Below are 16,879 nucleotides of genomic sequence, written 5' to 3'. Positions count from 1 at the left end.
CGCTGCCAGCCCTGCACATTCTCGAGAGGCCGCATCCAAGACCATGCATCCAGCTCACACGCGCGCGTCCACGACACAAGCATGTGTTTTGCTCCACAATCAGCCCGCAGCCCACATCTTTCGGATGCATCAGGCATGGAGAAACACAGAATTTCATGAAGACCTTACAGCCAAACTATAGAACAGTCCAAACACCACTCCTACGGCTGGCCCTGCTCCTGGCGGTGGTGCGCCGCCTCCAGCTCTTGCTGCACCACCGCCCGCACACCCACGGCAACATACAGCAGGCTGTCCCTGGCCTCAAAGGCCCGAAAGGCCCTCAGCTCCCGCTGCCTGTCGGCCGCGCCCATGAGGCGGCAGAAGACAAACGCGAATTCGTCCCTCTCAGTTGCAGCCAGCAGGCCGCCAGCCACGCAACGCGCGAGGAGGGCATCCATCTGCTGCACCTGCTGGCGCTGGCGCTCCGCCAGCGGCAGTGACGGCGGTGGTGGCTGCTCACCCCGCTGCTGGGCCTCAGTCAGCTGCAGCTGCCGCTCAGCTGTATGCCGGCTCGACGGTTGTGATGGCAACTGCTGCACCTGTTGTTGCTGCATCTGCTGCTGCTCTTGACGGCGCTGCCGCATCTCCTGCTGTTGCTGCTGCTGCCGGCTCTGCAGCGTCTCGAGCTGCCGCTGCTGCTGCTCCTGCACTTGTTGTGCTGGCGCCAGCTGCCCCTCCTGTGCCTGTTGCAGCTGCGGCGCCTGCTGCGGTTGCAACGCCAGTTGTTGCTGCTGCCCCTGCAGCTGCTGCTGCCTGTCTTGTGTTTCAACTACTGCTTGCTGCCCAAGAGTAGAAAACTGCTCTTCTGAGGGCTTCTGGGGTCCCCGCTCACATTGTTGATGTTGCTGTCTTGCAGCCTGCTGAGGGCGATGCAGCTGGTGGCGCTGCGGCTGCTGGCTCTGTTTCTGTTGGCTCTGTGGCTGCTGGCGCTGTCGTGCGGCACCGGCTCGAGTGCATCCTGAGCTGGTTCGTGCACCCTTCTCCGCTCGGAGAAGCTGAGCGTCCCCCTCGTTGTCCTCATCGCTGCTGCTGATCACAACCACGTCCAGCCCCTGCTGTGCGTGACGTTGCTGAGCCTGACCTGGCTGCAAGACGCTGGCTCTGCAGGGTACCGCAGTACCCACACCTGCCAGCCGGACGCATCGTCTGGTAGAGCGCCTCAGGCCGGGAGAAAGAGATGCTGTCGTCCGAGGCAGCAGCGCAAGCTGCTCCTCCTGCCTCAATGCTTCCAGGAGGTCCCGCACAATGTGTGAATCCCGCCTGCTCTCCGGTACCGGCATCTCGCTTGGCAGCTGGCCCGCCACGTTGCGGATGCTGCAGCGCAGGGCAAAGGCACCACCAGCGCAGTTTGCCAGTTACGCACGTGGCAGGTGCCTGCAACGGTGCAGGTCCTGCTTGCTCTCCTGCCTGGCAGTGCCAGCACACCTGGCATCGGCGCCAGCCTCCACCAAGAACTCCATGACAGCCGAGACAGAATATGGATATCCACCAGTGCATATTAATTCATGCAGAATTGTATTGCCGGCAACATCCTGCAAGGAAAGTCAGCGGCATGGGCGCAGGCTAGTGCCTTGTTTGGACACTCACATGTAAACTGTAGCAGCAGGCAGCGGAGGAGCATGCGGCATACCTGATGGTTCACTTGCACACCCAGCTCTTGAGCCCGGTGCAGCAGACGATAAATAACGTGGTATACCCCGCTCGAGCAAGCGGTGTAAAAGAGGAAAGTTTGGCCTCGTTCATCCAGCGCTAGCGGGTCAACGCGGGGGTGGCTCAGCAGCAGCTCCAGCAGCTCCCAGCGACGCGTGGCAGCATGATATCGTATTTCAAATGCCTGCGATGAAGAGACATGGTGTGATGGGGTGGTAGGGAATGGATAAGCACGCGCATAGCTGGTACAAGGTGAGCTAGCTTTGGCCGCCAGTTTCCAGCCTACATCAATGATCGCCGTCCGCAGCAGGTCAGCGGGCACGTGAACGCGAGGGTCGTCCAGCAGCAGCTTGGCCAGGGAGGAATTGCCGTGCATTGTGGCCAGGGTCAGCGGTGTGCGACCCTCGGGGTCCTCAGCACTGCATCCGTGTGGATGGACGACTGCGAGTGAGGTGCTGAGATTGCACACAATGATGAGAGCACCAGCAATTTGTTGAACACAGGCAGGGGTCTCGGCGCAATGTTGACACTCACTTGACGTCTGCCCCTGCCGCTACAAGGCGCCGTGCAAACTGGGAGCGGCTGATAGCGCTCACGTGCAGAGCTGTGCAGCCGCTGGTGTCATACTGTGACCACTTGCAGGTCTCATGCAGGCACTGCTCCAGGTCGCCGCCGGCTGCAATGAAGTAGTCCAGAAGCCGTTGTGCCATGGCTTAATGCTCAGGCATATGCCGCGTCGAGAATGTTGCTACCAGGTGCAGTACTATTTCATTGTAGTAGTTGCATGCAGCCAAATCTTGAGGCCGGTCAGCGAGGGCATCCAGCACAGATGACAGCACCACAAGGCGGTCGGTCGGCAGCTGGCGGCAGGTGCATGCCATGCCAAGCCTGCAAAGGATGGTGTGCACTGCACTCCTGATCGCGTACCCTGATCATCAGCGAGCACGAAAACGCCCGACCACATACCTTGTTCCCAGCCTGGGCTGTGGCGGTCAGAAGGGGTGTCGAGCAGGGCGGCTCCGGCTCCACATAGCTCAGCAGATTGCTGAACTGACAGAGATGTGCGACAGCAGCTATGTTGTTGTCGAGCACAGCAGCAAATAGCGAGCTAGGGTCATGATTCTCCACCTGGTTCATTGAATTGTTGAATTGTGAACCAGCTGGTGGTCATAGGATGATTTGAAGAGCAGGAGGAAGGATGAGCGGACATAAAGGTAAAGGTAAAGGTGGGGAAGAGCCTCCACAGGCTTAACTTCCCGGTTTTAACGTCTAGCTTTAGACCATTATTTGATCTGCCCGACGCGCCAAGTGCAGTACCCCCCACTCGTAGTGAATGGGTCCCGGACATACAGATGAGATGGGTGGGGCGCCATGTGGCACGCCATGCACGTCATGTACATGCCGCCGAGGGGATTTGGGGGAAGTAAGGAGTTTGAAAGAGAGTAGACTGACAATGGTGGCCGCCTTTGGCTGCCTCCATCATCACTGCCCAGTCCACAGCTACCACCGTGAACGTTCACGCAAGGTCATTTAAACGCTCAACGGCAGCGCATGATGGCTACCGCTGCTTCCGGGCTCACCCAGTCCCATGTTACGCCTGCGTCGCATTGCTTACAGTCCAGTCAGTTCATTGCGTGCGTGTGCTATTCATTCTAGGAGCTACAACAGAAAATACAGTGGAATGGGCTATCATGCGTTCAAGGAGCGGGGCGAGCAACACAGTGGGAGAAGCGTGAGTGAGTGGGTGGAAAGGGGTACGGCCCGCAGTGATGGGCCAGTGAGTGGGAGGGTGAGGGGCGCACCCACAATGCTGGATGTGCAACCCATGCAGCCTGCTGAGCCCATGCCCCAGGCTGCCTGCTGCAGCTGACAGGCCGGCAGGCCGCACGCACATGTATGCCTGGGCTGCCAGTCGGCCGCTGGCGAGCTGTCAGGAGGGGGAGGCGCTCCCCGGCTGCCCCGACCCGCGTCAAGGCTGTTGTTGCCATCACGGGCTGCGGTCGCAGGATGGCACACGAGCGTGCGGAGGAGCAGCAGCCCGACAGCCGGGCTGGCGCGCCGCTGGCCGCTCACACGTTCAGCGCCCGGACCTCCAGCAGGAGCGCCTCCGCCTCCCGAATGGCGGCCTGCACCGTGGCGTCGCCGACGGCGCGGTGCGACGGCGCCATCTGCTCCAGTCTCCTGCACAGCACGCAGGCGGCGGCGGGGGAGGCCGAGCGAGGGCGTCAGGGAAGGAGCAGCAGCACCAGCAGCAGCAGCAGCTGTGCGGTTGGCGGGTGGAAAGACGCCACGCCGGTTGGCGCAGCACGGCACGTCACCACATGCCCGGGCCAGCTGGGTGGCAGCCCTTCGCTAGGATGGGCGGCCCCGTGTGGATGCCGCCGCGGGCAACCTGCAAGCAGCCGGCCGGCCGGCTGGCGGCGCTGGCCGCCCTCCCGGCGGCCCCTCCTGCTCCCCCTCCTGCAGCGCACCCTGCCAACATCTGCTCCGCCTCCCGCAGGTTGAGCTTGATCATATTGGCACGGCTGGGGTCGGTGTTGGCCTGCAGCGCCGTCAGCTGCTCGTGCAGCGCCGCCACCGCCGCATTCACCTCCATCACCTCCGCCGCTGCAGCACGACGCAGCACCGGCGAGCGGCGGCCCCCGCTCAGAGCCATTACCAGGGGGCACAACCACACACACCACACCACACCACACCACACCACACCACACCACAACACAACACAACAAGCACGCGTAACAGGGTCGGGTTAGCACCCTCCATCCCGCTGCCAGAGATAGGCTGCCCCCCACGTAAGCAGGGCTGGCTTCTGCTCGGACCCAGCCCCCTCGGGCCCGCCTCCTCTGCTGCGCCTCGCAGGCAGGCTGCAGAAGGCAGGCGGTGCCCGCCACGCCCCACCCACACCCACCTGTCTGGCTGGCTGCGATGGCTGCGGGGGTCATGGGAGGCAGGTTCTCTTCTTCCTCCACCACCACCACCGTCTCGTCGTCGCTGGTGATTGTCCAGGTGGCCAGCGGCTTGGGGGGCCCGCTGCCGTTGCCGTTGCTGCTGCTGCTGCCGCTCCAGGCGTCGTCGCCTGCAGAGGCGCGGGCAGGCGGGAGGCGCAGGCGGGCGGGAGGTCGTCAATTGGCGGCCACGCCTGTGCCGGCATTGCTGCCGTGCCAACTGTGTACCGCATTCGTGCCGACTGTGTACCGCAGGCGCTGCCCGGCAGATGCATGTGCAGACGCAGCCCAGCACACGCGCGCCCCACAGGGCCGCCCGCCGCCCGCCGCCACCAGCCCCTCCCACCAGATGCCACCCGGCACACACACACACACACACACACACACACACCAATGCACACCTGCGCCGCTGCGCGGCTTCAGCGCGTCCTTTAGCGTCTCAGGCAGCGCCTCCTTGAGCGTGTCCGGCAGCACGGCGCCCACGCTTCCCAGCACCTCCGCCTCTGTGTCTGTCCCCTTCTGCAGGTAGCCGCACACACGATCCTCCAGCTCTCCCAACACTTCGGCCTGAATCCAATGCGTGGGGGTGCGGCGAGCGACGGCACGTGGCAGGAGGCAGGCAGGCAGGAAGGGTCAGCGCACCGACGGTGGTGTGCACAGGATGAGCGAGCATGGCGTGCGGGGACAGGATGAGAAGCAGCAGGAGGGGAAGCAGCAGCAGCAGGGATGGCCAAGCCCATTGCAGGCCCCGTGCATGCCGTCCACCTGCACCCACCTGCTTATCCTCCAGCGGTCGAGGGTCCTGGGCCAGCAGCGACAGCCGCTCCACATCCGCTGGGCTGCGGCGCAGCAGGTGCAGGGCAGGCAGGCGAAGGGTTTGCAGCATTCCTTTCGAGGAGGTGGGAGCTGCGGGCCGCGTGGCGGGAGAGCGCGCCGCCGCAACATGGCTGGTTGGCCTCCCGCCCTCTGCACCACCCCACCGCCGTCACCCGCCCCACTCACAGCTTCTCCAGGATCTCCGGCAGCGACTGCAGCGTGCCCAGGGCCACGCGGCCAGGCAGGGCGAGGAGGTCGAAGGGGGTGCGGAGCAGTGGCAGCAGCTTGTCCCCCGGCTGCCCCGCCGCTGCAGGCTGCGTGGCGGAGAATGGGGTGATCGACTGCCGGCTGCTGGCGGGCGGCCTGGCCGGCGGCCGGGCGAGCCGTGTTGCGGCGGGGCGGAGGGCCGCAAACTGCATGCTGCCGATGGTTGGGTGTGTGCAAAGGGCTGCAATGGTGCTGAATTCGTCGTCTGTCTGCAGGATTTCGTTTCTCATCGGCCAGCTCAGGCTGCGTGGCAACGCGGGGTCAGGCAACGATCCCAAACCCCGGCTTTGCATTGATCCTCACACTTCCTGTTTAATCCTCGCCTACCAGAGCCCGCCTCTCACGCCACAGCGGCGACGTCGAGTCTGTGCCCACTCCCTGCCTCTGCCCTGCGCTCCTGAGCCATCCATACTGCGCTGAAGATCCTTAAACTCTGCCATTTCAGCTCCCAGAGCACCAAGGACGCCGGCCGCTGGCAAGGCACAGCGACAGCGGTGGCGCCCGGGGGTGGCGGTAGGCGGCGGAGCTCCTCAATCCCCGCCCCAGGATGGTGGATGCGGTGAAGGGGAAGTTCACGCGTGCGGCACGCGGCAACCAGCTGGCAATCTTCCTGGGCGTGTCGGCCGCGCTCATCATCTCTGGTGGGCAGCCGGGCGGCCGGGCACGCAGCCACCATGCGTGCTGGCTGGGCTGTTGAACGCTGTCGTGTTGGGATCTGTTGCTTGCATCTCAGAAGATGCTTGCATGTCAGCGGCTAAGTTCTGCCGCTCCACTTCTTCTGTGGTTTCACAACAAGCCCAACCTGTGGACTCGCGGCTGCTGGCCGGGCACTGGCCCCACCCCGCTTGCCACCCAACCCGCACACGCGACCTGCCCCCTTTTGCCTGCGTCGAGCAGGCCTGCCGCTGATGAACAAGCGGGTGTACGACACAGAGCAGAAGATGGCGCAGATGCGGGACGGGCAGGTGTGTGTGTGTGTGTGTGTGTGTTGGTGGCTGGTTGCGGTGTGTGTGATGTCACGCCAGGAGGTCATCGTGCTGCCCAGGCTTAGTTTGCCGCCACCTTCTGCCTGCCTGCCTCCTGCAGTACGATGCCATGGAGTTTAAGAACGATGCACGCAACGCGCGGCTGAGCAACAAGCGGCAATGAAGCTTGCATGACTTTTGGCATGACTTGAACGCGACCGCCGACATGTGTGCTCCCTATGTCCCGCTTCCCTGCTCTCTCTGATGCTGCTCCGCTGCTCCCCCACTCCTGTTGCTCAATGCCCCACCTGTGAACAAATTATGCCAGCTCCTCTGCTGCTTGTCTGGCAGGCACTGCCATTTCCAGTGGCGAGATTGATCAAGATCTGGAAGAAATCAACCCATTGCAAACGAAATGGAGTGAAGAGGCAATCGACAACAGAAGCAACAGTCAGTCCTTGCGGCGCCGCTTCTTCTTCTTCTCCTTCTTCTCCTTCTTGCTCCGCTTCATGTGCGCTTTGCCGGCGCCGCTGCCGTTGCGGCATTGCTGCCTGGCCGCAGCCCCCTTGCCGCCGCCGCTGCTGGCGCCGCCGTCGGTATCGCTGCTGGCGCCGCTGTCGGAGCTGCTGGCGCCATCGGAGGGCAGCTCCAGGCCTGCAGCCCTCAGGAATGCCTTGGCCTGTTCCAGCTGTGCCTCTGCCGTCGCCTTCTCCTGCCGCCGCGCCGCGTCCGCCGCCGCGCGCTCCTGCTGCCGCGCCGCCCTGGCGGCCTCCTTCTCGCGCCGCCGCCGCTCCCCCGGCGGCATGGAAGCCAGCCGCAGCGCCTCCTCCTCCTCCTCGCTGTCCATCTCTCCCACCACAAACTGCTGGTTGGCCGCCTCCAGCGAGCCGCCGCCGCGAGGGGGGCTGCGCCCCGCGGAGGGCAGGTGCTTGAGCTCGTACTGCTGCTGCTGCTGCTGTACCGCCTGCATGCCGCTGATCATGTTCTGCAGGTGGCCGCCCGCCACCTGCTGCCGCCCCCGCCCCTGCTGCTGCTGCTGCTGCTGCTGGCCGGGGCCGGGCTGCTGCTGGCCGCCCGCTCCGCCCGCCTGGCCCTGCTGCTGCGCCTGCGCCTGGGCGCCGCCCTGCACCGCCTCGCCACCAGGCCCCACAGCCTGCCCCGCCTGCTGCGCCTTCTCGGCACGCTCCAGCGCCGCGTCATATCCCGGAGGCTTCATGCTGCAAGCAAGCGGCAGCGGTGGCAGGGGTGGGGCTTGGAGGGAAGCACCGCTGGAGGTGCCAGGTGCCAGCCACAACGGCATTGCAGCGGCTGGAGCTGGAATCGACAGCGTACAACATACGAGCTGGCGGCAGCGCGCTCAGCAGGCGGCCCCCGCCACCACTCACTAGAGGAAGGAGACCGACTGGCGCTGCCGATACTTCTCCTGCTCCTCCGGGCTGCGCGGCGGCGGGGAGGGCGCACGGCGGCGCCTTGAGTCGGCGCGGTGACGCAATGCCAGCCCGCTGAGCGAAGGGCAGCCCCAGCGCTGCCTGCCGACAGCTCCCCACAGCGCGCGCAGCTCCCCGCAGCACAGCATCCCCCACACAGCGCGGGTCCCACCAGCACGCTTGCCCCGCGCGCGCGGCCCCCGCAGCGCCGCGTGAGCTGAGCCGATCCGTTCTGGTCATACAAAAGCTGTGGCGTGCCACTTGCGCGCACCTCAGCATGGACAGCGTCTGAAGAAAGTTCTGTTCCGCCTCAAACTCCGCCTTGGCATCCGCTTTCTTCTTCTCCGCCTCATAGTGGTCGTGCTCCTTCTCCCACACCCGCGCCATGTTGCGGAAGTTGGAGGGGTGCCTGCGGGCAAACACACGAGCCGCTGGCACACACAGGAGGCGCGGGCCCACACGGGAGGCGCGGCGCACGGTTGCGAAATGCGCGACGCGCGGGGCGGGCAGCTCTCGAGCTGGACCTCGCAGCCCCATGGCACTGCTGGCGCCGGCGGCTGGCTTGCGCTTCGGCTGCTGTGCCAGCGGCAGCGGGCAAGGCGGCGTGGCGCTCCTGTTCATCAAGCGCACCAGGGCTTCTTGATCAGGAAAGAGTGGTTCCACGATGCGCCCACGCCCCGTGGATCGTACTCTGTGCCGCCATCCTTGGCCGCCTGCATGCCATGGTGTGGCAGCAGCAGCAGGCGCTCCCTTCATGCTCGACGGCCCTGCTGCCAAGGGGGCCTGCTGCTGGCCTGCTGCTGCCGGCAGCCTCCCAGCCGGCAACGGCTGCTTGCCTGCACATCCTTCTTGATGCCATCTAGCACGCCCCGCCCCGGCGCCTGGCGGGTGGGCTTTTTGGGCGCGCCTTCCACCGGAGGCGGGTCGAAGAAGCCATAGCCTTGTTGTGCCATGGCCTGCAGGCAGCGGCGGTGGTGGCGGCGACGGCGGGAGGCGGTGAGCAGCGCAGGCCGCTGAGACTCGTGCGTCCAGCGCAGCCGTGCTCACTGCACCCAACATCATCATAAGGCGTCTCACAGGGCAGCCTCGTCCTATTGGGCAGCCCCAGCGAGTTACCTGCACTCCAGGCGGACCGATGCGACCTGCCTGGCCCACTGCAACCTCCCAACAGCAAACTGGATATGATACAAGTGCGAATTCCGCACGGGGAGAGCTCTGGGGCAGGCTTCGGCCTGCGCTGCTGAGGTGGCGACGATGAAGTCCGCGTGCGAGAAGAAGCAGGATCTGAGGCCTCCCCGTTACGTTGCCGACACGACCGCAGCTGCACAGGGCGCGAGGCAGTGCGAGGGGCACGCGATCAGAAGACGCGTCTGCAGAACAGAAGAGATGGGGAGCCTGGAGGATCAGAAGAAGATGATCCTGCCCTTTGCGCAGGTGGGGAGGCGCTGCCATGGGCTGCTGGGCCTCCCCTGGCTGCCTGGGCTCCCATCCGCCACCGCCCTGTCTCACCGCGTCGGCAGTGCCTGGCTGCGCGAGCCGCGTGCTGCTGCAGAGGGCGCAGGAGGTGGAGAAGGCGGACCCCAAGGTGGCCTACTACTGCCGCATGTATGCGTTGGAACAGGTGGGTACTGCCAGGGAGACCTCAGCTCGCCAGCCGCCTTGCGCCGTACCGTCCCGCCGCCGTACCGCCCCGCCTCGCCATCGCCACGCCCGGCCACTGCAGCGCTGCTCCTTGCTTCCCCTGCCGCCGACCGTGCCTGCCGCCGCCCACGCCTGCCAGCGTCCCACTGGCGCTGCACACGCCCCGGCTGGCTGGCCGCTGCTGCGCCGTCCCTTTCCTCTGCTCTCACGCGCCGTGCCGTGCTGCGCTGTGCCGCGCTGTGCTGTGCTGTGCTGTGCTGTGCTGTGCTGCAGGGCCTGGATATCCCCAAGGATGTGAGGGCCCGGGAGATTACCGCGGTGCTGGGGGCTCTGATGGACAAGCTGGAGAAGGACAAGCGGGTGGTGCAGGTGAGGCGGGGAAGCCCCTGGTACAAGGGGCTGCGGTGTTGCTGGTGGGGCGCTGTGTGGTTGGGAGGGGGAGAAAGGCTGCTGTGGTGGTGCAGGTGAGCGGATGTGGTGGGGAGGGGCTGTTGCGGCGATGCTGGCAGCGGTTCCCTTGATTGAAACAAGGCTGCGGTTGGGGAGGTGCTGCGGCTGCGGAAGCCGGGCCCCGCTGCAGTGTGTTGTGTGTATGTGTGTGGGGGGAGATGTGCTCTTCCACAGTATGGCGACTTGCTTCCACACAAGGCCGCCGCCGCCCTCCGCCGCCCCCCTCCCCGCAGCTGGGGGTGCGCGAGGAGGACGCGCTGCATTGCGAGAACTTTGCCCTCACCGTGTTCAACCGCGCCGACCGCGTGGACCGGGCGGGGCGGGCGGACAAGGCGACGGCCATGCCCTTCTACGCCGCCTCTTACTTCTTCGAGGTGCGGGGGAGGTCTTTCTTTCTTTCTTTCTTTCTTTCTTTCTTTCTTTCTTTCTTTCTTTCTTTCTTTCTTTCTTTCTTTCTTTCTTTCTTTCTTTCTTTCTTTCTTTCTTTCTTTCTTTCTTTCTTTCTTTCTTTCTTTCTTTCTTTCTTTCTTTCTTTCTTTCTTTCTTTCTTTCTAGCTCGCCTGCTCGCTCGCTTGCTTTGCTTGCTGAGCGCCTCTGCTGCCTTGCGCCGCTCACGAGCTGCCGCCCAGCCGGCCCCCTCCCCACCCCCTTTCCCACCCCCCCGCAGATCCTGCGCCACTTTGGCGACCCCGCCCCCGACACGCAGCAGAAGCAGCGGTACGCCGCCTGGCGCGCCGCCGAGATCAGCCGGGCGGTGAAGGAGGGGCGGCAGCCCGAGGCGCCGCCCGCGGCGCGGCAGGACACGGATGAGGAGGCGGCGATGCTGGATGAGCTGGCCAAGCTGGAGACGGCTGGCGCCAGCTCGGCGCCCGCTGCCGCCAGCTCAGCGCCGCCGCCGCCGCCGCCGCAAGCGCCCAGCGGCCGCCTGGCGGGCCTGCCGCCGCCGGTGGACGACTGGGGCGCGCCGCCGCCGCCGCCGCCCGGAGCGGCAGACGGCGGCGACGGCAGCGGCGGCGAGCTGCGCCTGCCGTCTCCGCCGAAGGAGCGACCCATCGACAGCCAGCGCAGCGGCGGCGTGTGGCAGCCGCCGCCGCCGCGACGCTTCCAGACGTTCCAAAAGGTGCGGCGCCAGCGCCCGCAGCTGCCCGCTCCCTTGCCTCTTGCCGCCCCACCCAGACCGCCGTGCGTCGCGGCCGACCCTCCGCTGCCTGCCCGGCCGCTGCGCCACGCAGCCAGGAGGCGTGCGCCTGCCTGCCTGCCTGCTGCGCTGCGGCCGGCCCCGCCGCCGTGCGCCGCCGGTAGCCATTGCCCGTGCACCCCATGCACTGTTGCGCCACATCGCTGCGCTGTGGCACCCCTACGGCTGCGCTGTGGCACCCCTACTGCTGCGCTGTGTGCGCTGCGCCGTGCCACCCCCTCAGGTCCTCTTCCTGCCCGAGGAGGGCAGCAGCGGGGGCCCTGTGCGGGGTACCGTGGCCAAGGTGGAGGAAGGGGCCCACCCCGAGCACCCTACCTACCTCGTGGCCCTGCTGGGTGTGCGGCGCAGCTGGCTTATGTGTTTTGGGGGGGGGGGGGGATGCATGCTCTTAGGCATTGGTGGTGGGGACACAGACGCAGTGCGGCGTGGAAGTGCGCGCAGCTGGCGCGGCTGCCTGGGCTGCGCGGGTGGCGCGGTGCTGCGCCGCGCCGGCCTGCCAACCCGCCGCGCCAGCGTGCCCTGTGGACTCCCGCCCGCTCGGTGCCCGCCCTCCTGCTGATGCTGCTGATGCTGCTGATGTCAGGCATGGGAATGAGCCATGGAGCGATAGTCCAATACCCCCAGTGGGGCCCACCCCAGCGCGTATCTGATTTGCCGCCGCCACGCGCCGCCGCCTGCCGCCGCAGACCGCATCGCTGCCGTCGGGGACGCCTCGCAGCTGGCGCCAGAGCTGGCCACGGGGGAGACGGTGATGTACCACGGTCCCAGCGGGCACAGCGTGGAGGCCACCGTCGCGGAGCTAGACCTGGGGCACTGGTGAGCGAGCAGAGGTGGCCGTGTGTGCAGCTTGTGTGTGCTTGTGAGTAGTGCCTGCTCCTGAGGTGCATCCGCCTGTGCTGGGTGGGCGATGAGTGGATCGTGGCAGGAGCTTGGGAGAGGGTGGGCAGCGCATGCGTGCGCGGGCGGGCAGATGCTCTGCCGGGCCGCCAGTCCCCCCGTCCCCCCCACAGACCCGCTGCGCTCTCGCCCCCGGCCGCCGAATCCCACCTGCCCCCGCCCTGCTGCTCAGCTCCTGTGCCTGCCCGCCTGTGCGCGCCGCTCCTCGCAGGCCGCCCAGCTACCTGGTGCGGCTGGCAGACGGGAACTATGTGGACACCACCGCCGACCGCCTGCACCAGCTGCACGTGCCCAAGCCGAGGTCGGAGGGAGCCAACCTGGACAGCCTGCCCAGCGGCGGCCTGCCCCCTCCGCCTGCAGCTGCAGCGGCCGGCGGCGGCGGCGGGATGTACCCACCACCGGCGGTGGGCTTGCCGCCGCAGCAGCCGCCGCAGCAGCAGCCGCCGCCGGCTGCGGCCGCGCCGCGGCCGGCTGCCAGCGTGCCGCCGCCGGTGCGCCCGGCGGCGGTGGCGGCTGCGGCGGCGCCGCCCATCCCGCAGGCGGTGCCCGGCTTCCAGCCGGGGCTGCGGGAGATGTCAGACGCCGCCAAGCTGGCCAAGTCGGCCACCAGCGCTCTCCAGTTCGAGGATGTGACCACTGCGGTCAAGCTGCTCACAGAGGCGCTCAGGCTGCTCACGCAGCCCAAGTGAGGCAGGCGCGCCCGGCGGCGGCGGCGGAGCGGCCAGTGGCCCTGTTTGTCCTGGCTAGGCTCTGCCTCCGCGCAGCGTCGGGCTAAATTGTAAAGTACACTTGGATAGTGCATTGTCGGGAGGAAGGGCTGGATGTAGCTTGGGTTGGACGATCAGAAGAGACCAGGACAGATCGCGACCCTCAACTCTTCAGCGGCGGCGGCGGCATCGGCGCCACGTCGATTCACGAGCTGCCAGCAGGGGCCAGCTCTGCCAGCACGCCCAGCATTCTGCTGATCCAGTGGTCTGCCGCCACATGCCTGGACATGCGCACCCCTCCCTCTGCCAGTTCCCCGCCGCTCAACCACCGAGCCCACCAGCCGCTGCCTGCAGACCTGCTGGGCTCCTGAACGCCTTGCGCGGGAGGGTCTGCGGCAGCCTGGCGAGCCAGCAGCATCACACGGCCAGGCAGGGTGCACGCCGCGGGCTCCGCCTGCGCGTGCCGCCACTCTCGATACCTGCGCCGGCAGACGGGGGACAGCCAAGTAGGGCCGCCCGACATGCATGTGCGGTGCAGGGCCACCGTTTTGCTGCATCCATTCCTGCCACCGACTGTATAACCCAGCGCCAGGCAGGCGCACCTCTGCAGGAACCCCAGTGCCTCCACCGGCACCTGGCCCAGCGGGAGCAGCATGCGGTGGGGGTTCAGCCAGCGCCCGCCCCACCGCCGCGGCCAGCAGCCCTCTGCAACCTGGGCCAGCTCCAGCCCTGTCTTGCTGTACCTGCGGCAGCAAACGGCGGCAGCAGCAGGGGGAGCAGGGCTGCGTTGAGTGGGTGGCAGGGCGTAGCATGCTGTGTGGCGCACGCTCAGCGCATGCCTCTCTGCCAGCCCTGCTAATGGCGCTGGCAATGCATGCATACAACTGCATGCATACGGCCCGCGAGCATGGAGAGCACCTGAGCCTGGCCAGCCCCACCACACATTGGTCTGCCAGCATGGCGTGCCCTGCTGACGTGGCACGTGGCGCCATGTCATCGCCCAAACACACGCACACGCAGCAGCAGGCGGCGGCCAGCTCGCCACCCAGCTCTGGGCTGCATAGCTGGCCGGGAGGGGCAAAGGCCCACAACACCAGGCCTGCGCCAGCACGGAACGCAATGCAACACACGTGAAATGCATTGTGCGACAGCCAGGCAGATGCGGCTGCCACACGCAACTCCCTCGCCTGCGCTTCCTGGTGCGAAGCCAGCCAAGGAGCCACCAGTCAGGCAGCCGGCGGGCACACAGGTAACTTGCTCACTTGAGTGATCTGGCTGCAGCTTCAGCGCCAGAGCGGCCGCCGCCCCTGCCCCCAGCCCATGCCCCGCCACCACCAGCTGCCAGCCGGAGCAGTCGGGCAGCCCCGCAGCAGCTCCATGTGCCTGCCCTGCACCAGCCGCCTCTTCACTCTTTCCGCCGCCAGCGCCGCCGCCAGTTCCACCTCCGGCATTGCTGGGCTGCTGCAGCAGGCTCCGCAGCACGCCGCTGCCTTCTAGCTCAGCCAGCACCAGCTGCGCCGCTTCCAGGCTGGCAGCGTGCAGCCAGCACTGGCTGGCGGCGACTACGCCTTTGCCCAGCCAGCCACACGGTGGCGGCGCCACGTCATCGCTCAGATGCGGCTCCAGCCAGTCCCCGGCAATGCCCAGCACCACTGCCTGCCTGGACCTGCAAGGGGCAGCAACTGGCACCAGTCTTTCGCCGCTCAGTGGAGGCCACGATACAGCAGGGCAGGGAAACGGCTGCACAGCAAGCGCCAGCAAGCGACCATGCGCCGCTGTGGCATCATCTGAACAGCCCATCAGCACAGCCAACACGCAGAGCCTGGCAGGCGCGCTCACCTGTCCACCACAACCAGGTGCGGCAACAGCCCCGCTGCCCTGTCTCCTGAGCTGAAGGCAGCAATGTCGCAGTCCGCCCCCAGCAGCTCTCCCGCAGCCGCAAAGTCCCTGAGCTGCGAGGCGCTGGGCGGGGCGCCTGCAGCGGCATCCGCAGCCTTGCCTTCACCAGCCTGGGCCTCGGCGTGTGGCCCCCAGCCCGCCAGCGGCTGCCTCCCCGCAGCGGCGGCAGCCTTGGCCAGGCGAGCGACCTGGGAGCGAGCGGCGCAGCGCCCTAGCTCGCCGCGGCGCCACACGGCCTGGCGAGCACCGTAGGCCGCCGCCGCAAACCGCGCCCAGTGCAGTGCCTGCTCCACATCCGCCGCTGCTACGCCGTCGCAGCCCGCTGCCTGCTGCCCAGCCAGCCCAGCCGGCCCCGCACCAACCTCCGCCTCAGCGTCAGGGGCGGCGTTGTGGAGGGCTGGGAAAGCCGCGTCAGCACATACCTGGCGTGCCCAGGCCAGCAGCTCTCGCCGCTTCTCGCTGCCTGTGCTGACCTCTTCAGCCCCACTGCCTTGGCTGCCACCCTCCGCATCCCTTTCCTCCTGCTGCGCCTGCTGCGCCTGCCGTGCCGCCACCTCCTCCTGCATCACAGCCACGCACGCCGCCGCAGCCACAGCGTCCGTCTTGTCTGCCTGGATGCCTGCCAGCAGGCGCTGCAGCTCGCCAACCAGCCGCTCATAGTCGGCATCGGGGCCCCTGGCAGGCGCACACATACACGCACATACACACGTCAGCGGAGGAAGGGGATGTAGCGGGTGGGTGGCGGTTTTGCTTTCGTGTGGTTGTGTAGTTGGTGTCGGCGGTGGCGGTGGTGGGCAGGGTGGGTGCGGTGGTGCGGTGGCGGCGGGCACACAAGCTTGCCAGATCTCTCGAGGCACGCTGGCTGCTCGGCCCCCCGGCACCCGCCACCTTCCCAACTTCGCTGCTTGCCGATTCCACCACCCCACTGCACCCCACCCCACCCCACCCCACCCAATCCCCCCTACCTGTGAGCCGCACGCCAGTTGCTCCACCAGTGCACCCCGTACCCTGTGCCCTTGCGGGTGACGGCGTGCCACCACTTGCCCGGCTCAGCATCGCAGAGCTGCAGGTAGGTCAGCCAGATACCGACCCTGCAGGCAGCGGCGGCGGCAGCGACATATGCCATGAACATCATGTTGGGCTGGGCGACAGCAATGGGTTGCTGCGGCGGTGCATGCATGAGCAGAGCCCCAGGCGCTGCCGCCGCCCCTCGGCTGATGCTGCACACAGGCGGAGAGCACCGATGGCACGCCGCACAGGCCGCATAACACGTGGCGCATGGCTGCCCCACTCGCTCCCACACGCTTCCCTGGCGCCGCCTTCACGCCAGGCACTGTCATGCACAGCCCCCGCACCCGACACAGCCGCCCCCCTAACTCACGGCTGGAAGAGCTCCCAGGCCAGACCTGACACCATGTAGTGAGCTGGCACCTGACGGTCCCCGTTGCTCCAGCACGTGTCCTCGGAGGAGAGCACTGCCCACAGCGAGAAGGCCAGCAGGGCGAGCGCCACCGGCAGCGACAACAAAAAGGCGGCGGAGACGGGGTTCTGCCAGCGTCGCCGGGACGGCTCAAGGGGGGTGCCTGTGCGAGAGTTGAGTAGAGCAGCAGGTTGAGTAACGGAGGCAGGCAGTGAAGCCGGCCATGGGCAGCAGCGGCGGGGCCCAGAAGAAATGATTTTGGGGGGCGGGTAGCCCCACGCTGGTTGGTGCCAACCCCTGTGGTCCCATGAATAGCCATGGAAAGCTCTGACACCGCCTTTCCAACACCGACCCTGCTTGCCACCACTGCCACAAACGCGTGCACGCACCTATGAGGGAGATCCCCACCGCCGCCACCGTCAGCCCCGCCTGGACAACGAACACTCCCAACATCACATAGATGGCCCACATGTGCTTGCTTCCCCCTGTGATGTCGCATGGCTGTGGAATGAACCACTTCGTGATGGCCCCAACGTATATGACCAGCCACGCAACATG

General features: G+C 66.8%; 5 protein-coding genes across 5 annotated transcripts; 1 reads left to right on the top strand and 4 right to left on the bottom strand.

The window, feature by feature from the left end:
* Nucleotides 1–200: 200 nt before the first annotated feature.
* CHLNCDRAFT_49695 (hypothetical protein) lies at nucleotides 201–2,399 on the bottom strand (the record flags this gene model as incomplete). The annotated part of the gene is made up of 5 exons (XM_005851883.1): nucleotides 201–1,353; nucleotides 1,465–1,571; nucleotides 1,670–1,873; nucleotides 1,976–2,108; nucleotides 2,224–2,399. The coding sequence occupies 5 exons, from the start codon at nucleotides 2,397–2,399 to the stop codon at nucleotides 201–203; spliced, it is 1,773 nt and encodes a 590-aa protein (XP_005851945.1).
* A 1,359-nt stretch (nucleotides 2,400–3,758) lies between these two features.
* On the bottom strand, nucleotides 3,759–5,869 carry CHLNCDRAFT_49694 (hypothetical protein; the record flags this gene model as incomplete). Its single annotated transcript, XM_005851882.1, has 6 exons — nucleotides 3,759–3,870; nucleotides 4,161–4,296; nucleotides 4,598–4,765; nucleotides 5,036–5,201; nucleotides 5,410–5,473; nucleotides 5,637–5,869. The coding sequence occupies 6 exons, from the start codon at nucleotides 5,867–5,869 to the stop codon at nucleotides 3,759–3,761; spliced, it is 879 nt and encodes a 292-aa protein (XP_005851944.1).
* A 1,160-nt stretch (nucleotides 5,870–7,029) lies between these two features.
* CHLNCDRAFT_56616 (hypothetical protein) lies at nucleotides 7,030–8,828 on the bottom strand (the record flags this gene model as incomplete). The annotated part of the gene is made up of 4 exons (XM_005851881.1): nucleotides 7,030–7,899; nucleotides 8,068–8,118; nucleotides 8,381–8,518; nucleotides 8,740–8,828. 4 exons carry the CDS (start codon nucleotides 8,826–8,828, stop codon nucleotides 7,134–7,136), a joined length of 1,044 nt encoding a protein of 347 aa, XP_005851943.1. The 3' UTR covers nucleotides 7,030–7,133.
* Nucleotides 8,829–9,495: 667 nt separating this feature from the next.
* CHLNCDRAFT_133608 (hypothetical protein) lies at nucleotides 9,496–12,984 on the top strand (the record flags this gene model as incomplete). Its single annotated transcript, XM_005852197.1, has 8 exons — nucleotides 9,496–9,543; nucleotides 9,662–9,730; nucleotides 10,024–10,119; nucleotides 10,434–10,574; nucleotides 10,868–11,320; nucleotides 11,622–11,733; nucleotides 12,085–12,214; nucleotides 12,507–12,984. 8 exons carry the CDS (start codon nucleotides 9,496–9,498, stop codon nucleotides 12,982–12,984), a joined length of 1,527 nt encoding a protein of 508 aa, XP_005852259.1.
* A 223-nt stretch (nucleotides 12,985–13,207) lies between these two features.
* CHLNCDRAFT_133607 (hypothetical protein) lies at nucleotides 13,208–16,792 on the bottom strand (the record flags this gene model as incomplete). Its single annotated transcript, XM_005851880.1, has 8 exons — nucleotides 13,208–13,481; nucleotides 13,605–13,745; nucleotides 14,017–14,101; nucleotides 14,265–14,668; nucleotides 14,842–15,576; nucleotides 15,867–15,992; nucleotides 16,283–16,484; nucleotides 16,711–16,792. The coding sequence occupies 8 exons, from the start codon at nucleotides 16,790–16,792 to the stop codon at nucleotides 13,208–13,210; spliced, it is 2,049 nt and encodes a 682-aa protein (XP_005851942.1).
* Nucleotides 16,793–16,879: the final 87 nt, after the last annotated feature.

The sequence above is a fragment of the Chlorella variabilis genome (genome assembly GCF_000147415.1).
Source record: "Chlorella variabilis unplaced genomic scaffold CHLNCscaffold_1, whole genome shotgun sequence".
Classification (NCBI taxonomy): Eukaryota; Viridiplantae; Chlorophyta; class Trebouxiophyceae; order Chlorellales; family Chlorellaceae; genus Chlorella; species Chlorella variabilis.
Note: the sequence above shows the minus strand (reverse complement) of the source record. Positions and strands in the feature narration are given on the sequence as shown.